Genomic DNA, 12,699 nt, shown 5'->3' with positions numbered 1-12,699 from the left:
CGTTTCCAGAATTGCATCTTCATAACTTGACTTCTTCATCGCCCGGTCTGACCGGGCGAAGCCTGCCCGATCGGGCGCGCGTTGCACCGTTCAGAATTGGGCTTCTTCCTGTGAACTCTTCATTGCCCGGTCTGCCCGGGCAAGCCATGCCCGGTCGGGCACTCCACATAAATTGCAGTTCTTGGCTATCAACTCTTCCGAATCTACTAAAAACACGTCCAATTGCCTAGAAACGCTTCATATTCCTGAAAAGCTTACTAAAACAATCGAATACACTAAAGAAGAGATTGTTAGCAAGAAATGGCTCCGTAGAGCTCAAAACCATATAAAATTACTAAGTAAAACCGGGGAAAACCATTGTATAAAACACGTATATCAATAATTCTATTTGGTTGAAGACCCCTCAGACGGAGCTATGCCAATTGAGGGAGATAGTTCAGTACTGGGATATGGGTTAAAGACCCCCCAGGCGGCATGCAACCCGGATGGGGTAAAACATTCAAAGTCCTCAATAACAGAAGTTAAAATTAAAAAGAAAGGGACAGTCGGTACCTTGCTGAATTGAAGAAAGTACACTCGACCGGAAGCCGGATGTCTAAAGTTTCTGAAAAGCCGGATGCACGAAAATCTTAAAAGTAGCAGCCTGTAATAGAGCTCTCAGAAATTTTTTGAAAAATATGTAAAGTATGGAGGAGAGAGAGAGAGTCTCTCATTTATAGAAAAGGAGCAGAAGGCGAAACGGTGCCTTCTGCCCTAAAAACATAAAATTTGAAAAAAGGAGGGAAGAAGACGAACGGTCTCCTCCCATGCGTCTGACACTTGTCACAGGCGACACGTGGACATGCCACGTCACGCTGTGAAGGGCAGATGTTTAGGGTAAAAATACCCCTAAGACACGTGGCCCTATAAGGCTTGCCACGTGTCAAGTTTGCAACGGTCAACAAAGGCCCAATCCCTTTGCGACACGTGTCATTGTATCCTAAATTGAGGTACAGCTCTTCCCTACTATAAACAGTAAGGGCAGACCTTATTTATGGGGATTAACAAAAATTTCCAACAACAAACCAAACACAAATCCCATTGCAAACGCTCTCCAATCGAGAAGCATTTATTGTTCTTATTTCCTCTTCAAAAAGATTCTAACTTAATCTTCGGAGGCAGAACTCCCACCCCCCAGCCGGAGTCTCCGTTATTTGTGCAGGTACAGGCGAAGGAAGGAGCATACTAGGAAATTGTAACTCTCCCGTAGGACACATAAAAAACCCCCAAACATTTAACACGGTAAATCCTTTACTCGTTTAAACATTTCATTAAGTCTATCCAATAGATCTTAATTCTCACTATGTACTAAGTATCTCCTTTTGCTTGGTCCATTGTCGAAAATCCTTTCAAATCTAAGCATTAAGCATTGACAGTCATTTCACAATAGAGTTCGTTAACTTCTTGTTGGACCATACAAGATTGACTCTTGCTCCCACTAAAGTTCTTGCTCATAAGAATTTCTATTATTCTCCATAAGCCAAACCTTTTATTAACTTAATGAGAATACATGTTCCATTTCCTACATGCAATGCTTCACTTAATCCCACAATGGATTTCTTGAGCTTGTTTTCAAATCTAGAATTATTTAGAATTACAAAACCCTTAGACTATTTCCGTAGTCTCTTCCAAAATCTAATTTTAGGAAGGCGGTTTTGTTTTTGCTAGAATAATCGCGAAAAGACTTAAGCATTCTGATTGGTGAATAGGTTTTTATTAAAATCAACGCCGTGAATTAATTGTATCCTTTTCAACCAATCTAGCTATGTATGCTTATGCATTTCACATTTTTCAGTTTTCTCCTTGAAAACTTATTTGCGATTGATGAGTCTTTCACCCTTCATGAAAATGAATCAAGTTCCAAACATGATTTACAAACATGGAGTCTATTTTGGATTTTATGGCCTCTAACCATTATTTGGAATTTGGATTTGTCGTAGCTAAATTTACAAGACACTATTCCCTCACCATCGAATGGTAAATAGTATGCTTGTAAGTCTTAGGTTTATTTCTAACTTAATAGAAATTTATAGGATTCAATCCAAGCCTTTGGTGAATTCTATACCTATACGGGGTAATTGCATCAATCACTGAGTTTCAAGGTGCTTTTAAAGCCCTTTGATTATATTGATCTTACTCCATCACTTCTAAAGTTTTGTGAGGATTGAATTCTCATTTAAGGCACTTGTGAAGTCCTTTGAGTATTCTTGATCAATCATTCTCATGAAGCGTTTCTAAAGTCTTCGGAGATACTCAGTTTAAGTTTGTTGCTAATCTCGATGGTCATCGAGTTCATTTTCCTCCCACTTGTCGTTTTGGAAATGTGTTACTTTCTAGAAAGACACCACTTAGAGAAACAAATACTATGTTCTCAATTGGGTTGTGGAAGTGATGCCCGTAGTCTCACTTGAATGCTTACAAAGAGACATGTATATAGTCTTTGGGTAAAAGTTCGTTGTGAAAAAAACAGTTAGCTCCCACTTGAGCTACCTTAGCCCTTATTGAGCCACTTAGCTCCCCCTGAGCCAATGAACTCCCACTGAGCACCTGAAAAGACGCTAGAAACTATTTCTATCCATAAGTGAATATGGTGTCTTTTCTTAGCTTCGACAAATTTGTTTAGTGTAACACTAGTCATTTGTGCAAATCCTTAAGAACTTTATAGGAAGGGATGTGATCCATCATCATTCGAGTCATTTCCAAATGGCATCGAGGTCTCCGCCAAGACATACTATATTCTTTGTGGAGCTAATTATGAAATTCCAATTTCATAACTTTGATATGATCACTCTTGTCTCAAGCAAACATCGTTCGATCTAATTAGATGTTTTGATATCTTGCCAAGTCGATTCTATAATTCACTGGACTTTTGAGCCACTCAAGGTCCAGTTTGTTCACATTTGATGAATATAGCCATATTCTTTCAAATTCATGTGAGACATTGAAGTAATGGAATTCTCTTCAGCTTTCGGAGTCAATTGTCTATATCAAGCATAATAGCTCCTTTCTTTGTCGATTTCAACAAGTAAGACTTGCTTGTCTTAAAACGATTTCAAATCGATCAACTATCAATATTCTATCTAATAGAGCCTTAAGTATGTTCTTGTTGATGTGACATTGCTAAAGATGTTTGGAACACAAATCATGTCCATGACTTGAACCTTTGAGTTTTCATGTTAGGGAAATGTTTGTTTATAATCTAGCATTCTTGATTCATGGCTTAGACAACCATGCCATTCAAATAAAACCTGCAACCATTGATCTTTTACTTTGAATGTGAGTCTTTTCGTGTGTAAACGGATCGTTTGCTGATTATGGAACACAATAACCATTATTCGTTCCAGCCTTGGCTCAAAAGGACTTTAAACAAAACAAATGACCTTACAACTGATGTAACACTACTTGCTTATTCTAAGTTTGTAAGTCAATAACTTAGCTTGCCTTCAATGGTTTGAGGTTACTTTCAAAGTGAAACATTCAAGCAGTATCCAATACTTGTGAAGATAACGAATTGCTAAGTTAAACGCAATAACATTAACTCATGGGTAGAAGATTAATCTTATTCCTTTCCTTTGTTCCTTGTTTCCTATATTTCTTATCATACATCATCTCATAACTTTAAGAACCATTTCTTTAAGTTCTTTGACTTTTACACTTTATTAGGCATAATTAAGCATCTAATGCGCCGTGAAATAAAGTTCCATCTTTTCCTTCAATTCGTACTTGAATTACTACATCATTGAGTCCTACTCATTTTTTTATGAAGCGAAAAGATATGTTGGTTGTCAACTATTGATAATTTGAGTTTTTCAACTCAATATTTCATGTTCATTAAAACTACCTAGTATTTTGAATACATGATATCGAACCGTCCTTTCAGACTTTAGTTATAAAAGTCATTTATGAGAGTTGTATTTTAGAAATGTTTTTCCTTTCTTTGAGAACCATCCTTAAAGATTTCCTTTATCAATCATTGAAAACAATATAATTTGATTTAGAATTCTACAAATATAAGTGCAAAATATAACCATTTATCAACTTCATAACATGATAAGTTTGAAATTCAAAGCATACGTGCAAACTTTCAATCTTGTTACGCGTCTTATCCACGCATTAAAATTTGTCCCTTTTAGGTGATAATAAAACAATTCCAAGATCCCAAAAATCGAAAGTGATTAAGAATGCTTTGGCTTGTCTTAACACTTAATATTTTAGGGTAAGCAATCCAATTGCTAATAGCTCCAAGTTACTCTTGGTTCGATATAAACGTCGCATCTAATGCTCACTACTACAAATCCCGCCCTTTTGAGACACTTTTTTCCAGTATTTACGGCATTGAAAAACGTCGCTATTTTTTTTTCTCGACGCTTTATAAAAGCGTCGAGAAAAAGTGAGTCGAGAAATTCGTGACGCTTTTTCGTGTCACAAATCTCGACACCTTTATATGTCCCAATATTTTGCGACGCCTTTAAGTGTCTTTAATATCGACGCTTATTAATGTCTAATAAAGTATACTAACCGTCGAAAATATCGGTATTCAAGCGCCACCACCAAATTTCTAGACGCTTTTTCCTGTCCATATTGTCGACATTGTTTTCAGTCCCAAAATCATTTGAGACGCTTTTTGATGTCCATACAAAAAATAGTGGTGGAAAATTTTGAAACTGATTAAAGCAAAATTTCTTGACAAGAAAAAGCGTCTAGACTTTTTATTACTGTTTTTTTATATATATAATTTAAATAAAAGTTTTATACATACATATATATAACATAAAAGCAACGATGAAACATACATATGTAAAATTAAAGTTTTTGTCAAAATTAACGATGAAATCTAATCCTTGGCCTACATATATACTATCACTGATGGATGTTCAAAGAAAACCTAGCCATGTCCAAAATATCATCATCATTATTATTACATTATTACATATATATATCAACTGCAAACTAAATTAAAAAGTTAGATTGAAGCCTACATAAGTTATCTACTATCTAACTAACTATAAACAAAAAATGAAGGTGCATAGTAGGCTAATTTCCAGCTTTAGTAGGTTTCCTTTGTTCTCCTGTTTCATTCATAACCTTAAAAAAAATTAATAATTATATAATATAATACAAATAGTCATATATATTACAAATGAAACCACACAGATACCACTCCTTTTAAAAAGAAATTAAAAATCCAACTGAATTTTCACAACCAACCTCCCTCTCTCTGAATGCAAACCTTCCCTCTCCCTGCCTACACACCTGCCCCCCTACCCTGCTTGCACACTACCTCATTGCCTGCCTGCACACTGCCCCCACCCCTTGTGGCACACCTGCCCTCTCCCTACCTACACACCTTTACCTACACACCTTTCCCCTGCTTGCACACTTAACTCATCCCCAAACTGCACTTTTATCCCATCCCTGACTGCCCCCATCCCTGGCTTCACACATGCACTCTCCCTGGCTTAACACCCCTCACCTGCTTGCACACAAAAGTCATGAGCATCATCAAGTGGCAGACAAAAGCTAAGACGTACATAGAAATTAAGCATAGCAGTATTTATCCAGCCAACTTAGCATTTGGGTTTATTTAATTTTTTACTATTGACATTATAATTTGTGTAATGTTTCTTGTATCGAAGTTAAACAAGATAATACTTGCAAAATAGATATAATAGTACTGCTCCAATAGAACCACCTAGTAGATGTAAATATCACCCTTCTCATCTACTTTTAATGATTATCTAGGAATTGAACTCAACTATAAGAATATTCCTATAAGAATACTATAGGAAAATGAAGACATCTGTCAAATCCACTACTCTATATTTCACATATTGCATTGCAACTATATATATAGAACAAAGGGAAATGTTTGAATTATATACTACATTACACATAGAAACTTCTAAGGTGAGAGAACAGCTTACAATGTTCGGACATTTAAACAAATGCATATCAACTGAGCGTCATTTCCCCCTGCACATATATTAATATATACATAAAAGCATGGGTGAAAAGGCACAAGCCGTGGACACAACATATGCAAGCACTTCGACAATTTCCCTTCAATATATATATGTTCATGACCATAAGATCCTCTAAAACTAAGGGAAGAGCAAAAGGCATTGTAACTGTAAACATCATATTAACATCAAATCAAGTATCATATCACAAACTATAGCCACCATATGGTCATCAAAAAATCAAAAAATAACAATTGGATAAGATATTTATAGCAACTGTAATATTAGAGTAAAGTTTCATAAGCCATTTGATTAAATATTGCATAATGTCAAGTCAGACACGATTAATTATTAAAACAAATACCCACAAGCCTAGCGATAAACAATCCAGTCACTACATTTTCTAAAGACCATCACCTTTATATTACTACAAAAAAAAGTTCTTGAATTTTATCAGAATAGATAATTACCTGTTGGTTTGTCACTCCCAAGACTGATTTGGCATAGTTTAGAAGATCTGTTGAACCCTTTCCATCATTAACTCCACTAACAATTTGAGAAAACTGTCTGATAAGGGTTTTAAGAAAAATATTATTCTCTTGTACTTGGTCTTTTAGCTTTTCATTTTCCTTCTCAAGTACTTCATTTTTTTGTGCAAAGCGGACATTTCTTCTTTCACATTACCATTTATTACCACAGTCCTTTGTTGAATTTTTCTAGACCCGTCCTTCCTTAGCAAAGCATGCACCCCGTAAATGTCGCTCTTTCAAACCCCAAGTCCGTAACCTGTAGGAAGATCAGGGATCTCTCCACCATGCATGGTCAGCTCAAAGGCTTCATCCCTGCTGGGACTTAGAAGGGTTTATGAAGCTCAACTCTTCAACTTTAGCTTTCGCATCATGTAACGCTAGTCCTTGCGTTATATAACGCTGCTAACTATTTATCTCAGAAAATTGAATCCAAACTCACACAGTATGCAACTGAGGGATATTGAAAAATTCTGGTGGAAGCAGTGCTTCCAGTCCTGTTTGTTCCATTTTTCTGAAAGTAAGATGTCATACATATCATTATTCATTAAGAAAGCAAGAAAAAGAACTTAGGGTACATACAATTAATTGTCACTAATGTAATAATAATATTTGTCATGATGAAATGGTGGATGTTTAGCTTATTTACCTCAGAGCCATGTTCCATATGAAACGTCTCCTGAACTCCACCTGGCACTATGATGCAACTATAACCTGAAGAAAGGCAAGCTTTAAAATTCTTGCTAGTTGCTGGAGAAAGACCCAACCATGCCCATATATGCCTCAAAAACGGGGTGTAGAAAACCTACAAATTAGAAAGAGATAAGACCGCTGAAAGCAAAAGGCATAAGAAGTTGACAAAGTCGACCTTAATTTTCGAGAAAGGCATAAACCCTGTGAGATCAGCAAGTACAATGACACCAATCGGAAAAACCGAATGTGGCTCATAGCCAAAAACTGCATATAACATGCCACATAACATTAAGTTTGGTAACTTAGAAATGGAGAACTTTGTTACACAAGCAATTGAACTCAGTTCAACAATACAGCAAATAATATTTGTCATAATAACCATAATCATTGAAAGTCCAAACATTTTCTTTTCAATATGAATCCAATATCTATATATGTCATCCTTTTCAATACTACAGAGTACAAAATTATTTACTGAACCGGGGTAAATTCTACTAAGTCAATACTAAGGAATCACCTTGATTCTCAACTTCCACAACAACCGAAAGCGAAATTGACATACAATTCCTAACACCCATAAACAACTAGCACATCACAATTCATCCTATTTCGAAGCATGAATTTCCTTAATTAAACTATGCTGACCTAAAAGGAATGGTGTCCTTCCAACAAGTGTATTCTTCCGACAGAGGGTTCAGAATTATTACACAGCTAATTCTTCAGTAAGTTCAAGTGATCGGAATGCCTAGGTGGAGGCCGCTTCCGATCAGTAATATCGAGGTACAATTGATATTACAGCTTGATCTTAACTGAACCCTTCGGGTCGAACCCAATTGAATCACCGATCCAAGACGACGAATTAATCCGAAAGGATTTAATGAGTCGACAGAGTTTTACGAATACAGACGTCGGAAATCGAGCCTAGGGCGTCGAGACCGAGTGTCGCAAAATCACAAGCAACAAGTGTGAGCGTAGCCGTAGCTAGGCTAGGCTAGCTCGTCGCAAGCCTAGGTGCACCATGTGTGTGCTAGGCGCACCATTGTGTGCTAGGCACTATCGCAGCCTAGGCGCGGCCTGGGAGCCTATCGCAAGCAATAGGCGCACCAGCAAGCCATCGCAGGCACTAGGCGCACCATCGCAGGCACTGGGTGCTGCGTGCGTGCGTGCCTGGCACGGCAGCACCATCGCTGGCACCAAGTGCTAGCATGGGTGCCTGCCTCGCATTGGCGCACCATGTGTGTGCTGGCTTGTGTGCTAGCCTTCGCATGGCAGCACCAAGCATCGCACCATATGCGAGGGCCTGGGCGCCAGCATAGTGCTAGGCCACGCACAGCAGCCCAGCATCACCACGCACCAAGACTGCTGTGTGATGCGTGGGCGTGCGTGTGGTGCGAGGCCAATGCACGCTGCGCATGATGCGTGGCTAGTGCGAGAGGTGCTGCGAAGGTGAGTGCGTGGTGTGCGAGGCAAAGGGGGCCAGCATGCGTGGCTCGCTAGTAGCACGCATACTGGGAGTGCGAGGCATGTGCGTGCGTTGGGGAGTGCTAAGCGGCCAGCAGCGCGCAGCAGCTAGCACTGGCCAGCACCAGCGCCTAGCACAGCCTAGCACCAAGTATGCGAGGCTGCTGGGAAGGCGAAGGCACATGCTAGCTGGCTGGGCTTGCTGGCACATGCTAGCTGGCGTGCTAGCTGGCAGCAGCCCAGCACCCCTTGTGAGTGGCGGTTTAAGGAGAGGTGGGGACCAAAGCCACCAAGCTTCCCTTGGGGAGCAAGGCAATGGTCCCCCCCATGGGATATGGTCCTCACCTAACCCATTCTCTCCTTTTGCCACTTGTTGGCTTGTGATTGCTTTTGCCTAATTATTTATTTTAGAATTAAATAAATTATTGCAATTGCACATGATCCCACATTGATCATGAAAGGGGGTTTCAAGTCCCCATTCTCTATAAATACCCACTTGGTTGGGATATTGAGAATACAACTTTGAGTGGAATTAAAAAGGCAACTCTAAGAAAGAGTAAACCTTTGATTTGTAAAACTCATAGTTATTTTGTCCGGGTCTTGACTAACCTTCAAGACTTAGGACGCTCGGGTCGGGTCGAGGGTACGATCCGTCGGAGATCTCGTCTTTTCGGGATTTTGAAGTAAGAGCTCTTTGGGAGCGAAACACGCGTCAAAGGTATAATTCTTATTCTTAATCTTGTTTGATTAAGTTTATTATGCTTGTTAATTGCTTTAATTAAGGGGCGGGTCTTGGTGGGTTTCCTTCCGCGTAGTGTCGGGTCACTACGAAACCCTACATGACCGACTCCAAAATTAGTAAAACTTGCCAAGAATTGGAAACATAATTTCTAAGTAGAAAATAGTTGAGTATTTATCCTTATTCACTAAAAAAGATATCAAACAAATTCCATTTATTTCATACAATTAATCATAAATTCCTAAACTTAACTAGCAAAGTACGTTTTTTTTTTTCTGCCAATTAATGAGAAAGACAGTATAAAAATGATGAAGTTACCATAAGCTCGATTACGATCAAAGGCATTATAATCTTCAAAGTGAAGTGTGATCGGAAAATAACCACAAGCATGTTTACATATATACTTGCAAAACACCACAAAAAAACAAAATATGGATTTTTTGTCTAGTTTGCTCCTGTTTAGACTTGTCTAAATCCTTGCAGCAAGTTTAGTGGTCAAAATACAGCAGGAAAGAGACAGGGAAATTCTAGGTAGGCCTGTCATTAGCTTGGACTAAGGGAAGGTGTTAACTGGAAGGTCATCCACAAAGAGGGAACATGTCAACAGCTGGCAGGACTAACCTCCAAGATATACAACTTTGGTCTGTATCATAAGCTCATAATCTAAAATAAAAAAGAAAAGAAATCTAGTTTTAGATTGTTAAGGAGTGAATACAAAGCATAAGATTACTGGGAATCTTGAATGGTCAGGCAAAAAAAGTTGTGAACCTGCACTACATACATTGTATTTTTATTTGGAATTGAACATGTAAAGAGAGTGGTTGCTTTCCAAATTCGATAGAAATAGGAAGGCTAGGACCATCATACTAGAGAATTATTTGTTATTACTTATTGAGACTAATGAGACTCGAGTAAGTTAAACTTAAACAAGTGTACTCTTCAACCTTCCTCTAAGATAATCACCTTCCTCCACCCCACCCCACCATCTCATCACAAAAAATAAAAAATAAAAAGGAAGAAAGAAAGAGAAGAACTATAATTCTTAAGTACTAATATTCTTGTTAAGAAGAGCATTGCCAGCTCAAAGGTTTTGATTTTCAGTTCACTCTGTCCCCAGTCAAGTTTTGGACTGACAAACACCCTATCAGGTATTCCGTATTAGAAAAAAACAGAAAGTAATACCACAACATGGGACCAACGTGCTTGGAAGGTTCTAACAATTGGTCGACCTGTGAAAAGAGATTCAACAAAACTGTTTCAGTGATGAAATTTTAACAGTTCCCATCACAAACAAGTGAAAAATACATTAATTAAGGAATCATGAAACCAAATGATGAAACATACGCAGGGAAATTAGGACTGGTGCTGGAACCCCACAAGAGCATTCACATGACCAAATTCCTCTCTAATATAGGCTCCTTTTTAAGAAAAATGTACATCTACTCTTTTTTTTTTTATCAAAAATCTACATGCAATAACGAACACAACAAATAAAAAGGCAAGTATATGATGTACAACTTCATAAAGCCACTGTACAGTATTGTAAGAATAAAAGTTAGTAAACACATATTTGATACCTGAAGTGTAGCTTCCTCACAAAAAGTAAAAGGATATGTGTTCAGTACATCAGCATCTCTCATCTGTTCCTCTAACCTTTCACATTCTTGCTCGTGATCACGCCAATGAGAAATCTGAAACAAATAATACAAGGGAAAAACATAAAAATCAAGGACAATGTGTGTGTCGGTGTCCTGATTTGAGGTCGGATCCTAATAATATGCCTTGTGCACAATTTACAGAACAATTAAAAACCAGCTGTTTCCATAACATTTTCAGCTGAAAATCTCGAATCTCAAATTGAAGCTAAAATCAACAATTTACCTAGCTAATTTCCGCCCAAATTTATCCTTTTCATTGATCGAAATAGCTATCAATATCAACAATACACAACAAACCCTAAAACTACGAAAACAAACAAAAAAATCAATTAAAAATCAACTTCAAAAAATGAAAAAATTAAATAAAAATAAAAAACGAACAGCGACCCTAATTAAAAGTTTGACAAACAGCAGCTTTATCTAAAGATCAAACTGAACATAACAGCCTACTCAAACGCCATCGCCGGAGAAAGAAGCCCTATATTTCAGTACGACGACGACATAGATTGCAGAAGGCGGAGGTTGAAGAAGAGGAGAGAGAGAGAGGGCGAAAAGCCGAAAACGAGTGTTGAATCCATTGCAACTGAATCAAAAGTAATTGAACAAGAACAACCTGGACCTCGTCGGCTTTAAGCACGGGCATTAATCGGACATTGTACTTGCTGCAAAGGTTGTCGGAGAGTACAACACTTCATCTTCTCTGGTTTCTTCTAGGGTTAGGGCTTATTTTAATTTTTTGATATAGAGAGAGTACAACAATATAGAGAGAGGGCGAAAAGCCAAAAATGAGGTTTTAATTTTTTTGATATAGACCGCTTATTTTTTTCCCTAAAATTTTGAAGTCCCGGGCTGGATTTTAGTCACGTGCAGTACGACATGTTCATCTACGACGCTTTTCTGTGTCAAGACCCAATTGTGACGTAGAAAAGCGTCGAAAACACATGGAAACTAAATTTTATGCTAACGCTTGTAACCTGGCGTCGAGCAAACAGCGTCTAGAAACTAAGGGATTTGTAGTAGTGGCTCTTATGACATTTTATCTCCATTGCCACGACATTTAAGGACTCCTTACTGATATCGTTGAGCTTAACCAAGACCAACTTGTATACCTAGTATACCTTACGTTCTTAGGGAAGTAGTGATGCCTCGCTTTGGCGTAGCCCATCACTACGCGCATTAGTTTGGTAAGTGTTGTTCTTGTAATGGCAAATTTGGCTCAATATTATAGGGACCTTGGGTTTCTATGTTGGTTAATTTAAGTGAACTTAATTAATCATCACAACATTTGAAATCCTAAACATGCATCTATCATACCATTCAATCATATATAAACACAATTATATATATATAGAACAAAAGTAAAAGATGCATTTGGCAACTAGCATGACCCCTTGAGTCTTCAAATCTCCAAGGGTCTTTGATGCAACTTCTTGGCTTGTCTTCTTAGAAACGCCGTCTTCGAGACATCTCCACCAAATATGCAACTACTAGTTACTATAATTAAAAGTAATCTAAAATATTAAGGTACAAAAATACGCAACGGTACGCAGACCGTATTTAGATTTACAAAGATATATACATAACGGATCGCAGTCTGTTTACTATCCTAGTCGGGTCCCAAT

General features: G+C 38.0%; 1 protein-coding gene across 7 annotated transcripts; it reads right to left on the bottom strand.

Moving 5' to 3' along the window:
* Positions 1 to 4,824: 4,824 nt before the first annotated feature.
* Positions 4,825 to 11,970, bottom strand: LOC110692179 (diacylglycerol O-acyltransferase 2D-like). Of its 7 annotated transcripts, none has more exons than XR_002505421.1 (5): positions 10,997 to 11,968; positions 7,176 to 7,331; positions 6,470 to 7,040; positions 5,964 to 6,012; positions 4,825 to 5,108 (listed from the first exon to the last, which is right to left on the bottom strand). XR_002505421.1 is itself a non-coding variant. In XM_021869178.1 (4 exons), the coding sequence occupies exons 1-3, from the start codon at positions 11,057 to 11,059 to the stop codon at positions 6,945 to 6,947; spliced, it is 315 nt and encodes a 104-aa protein (XP_021724870.1). In that variant the 5' UTR covers positions 11,060 to 11,966; the 3' UTR covers positions 5,126 to 5,512; positions 6,470 to 6,944. The 7 variants fall into 7 exon arrangements, 2 of the variants coding, with proteins under 2 accessions (XP_021724870.1, XP_021724869.1); XR_002505420.1 differs by lacking the exon at positions 4,825 to 5,108 and adding an exon at positions 10,602 to 10,648 and having other exon boundaries at positions 5,126 to 6,012; positions 10,997 to 11,970; XR_002505419.1 differs by lacking the exon at positions 4,825 to 5,108 and adding an exon at positions 5,126 to 5,512.
* Between the last annotated feature and the right edge of the window lie 729 nt (positions 11,971 to 12,699).

Source organism: Chenopodium quinoa, unplaced genomic scaffold (assembly GCF_001683475.1).
Source record: "Chenopodium quinoa cultivar QQ74 unplaced genomic scaffold, ASM168347v1, whole genome shotgun sequence".
In the NCBI taxonomy this organism is placed as follows: domain Eukaryota; kingdom Viridiplantae; phylum Streptophyta; class Magnoliopsida; order Caryophyllales; family Amaranthaceae; genus Chenopodium; species Chenopodium quinoa.
Note: the sequence above shows the minus strand (reverse complement) of the source record. Positions and strands in the feature narration are given on the sequence as shown.

Excerpts from the sequence above, each read along its gene's own strand:
- LOC110692179 (XM_021869178.1), bottom strand. The coding sequence starts at position 11,059 with ATGAGAGATGCTGATGTACTGAACACATATCCTTTTACTTTTTGTGAG. Across the intron at positions 7,332-10,996 it reads GTGAGGAAGCTACACTTCAG|GTTTTCTACACCCCGTTTTT; the intron begins GTATCAAATATG and ends TCTAATTTGTAG. Across the intron at positions 7,041-7,175 it reads ATATGGAACATGGCTCTGAG|AAAAATGGAACAAACAGGAC; the intron begins GTAAATAAGCTA and ends TCTTACTTTCAG.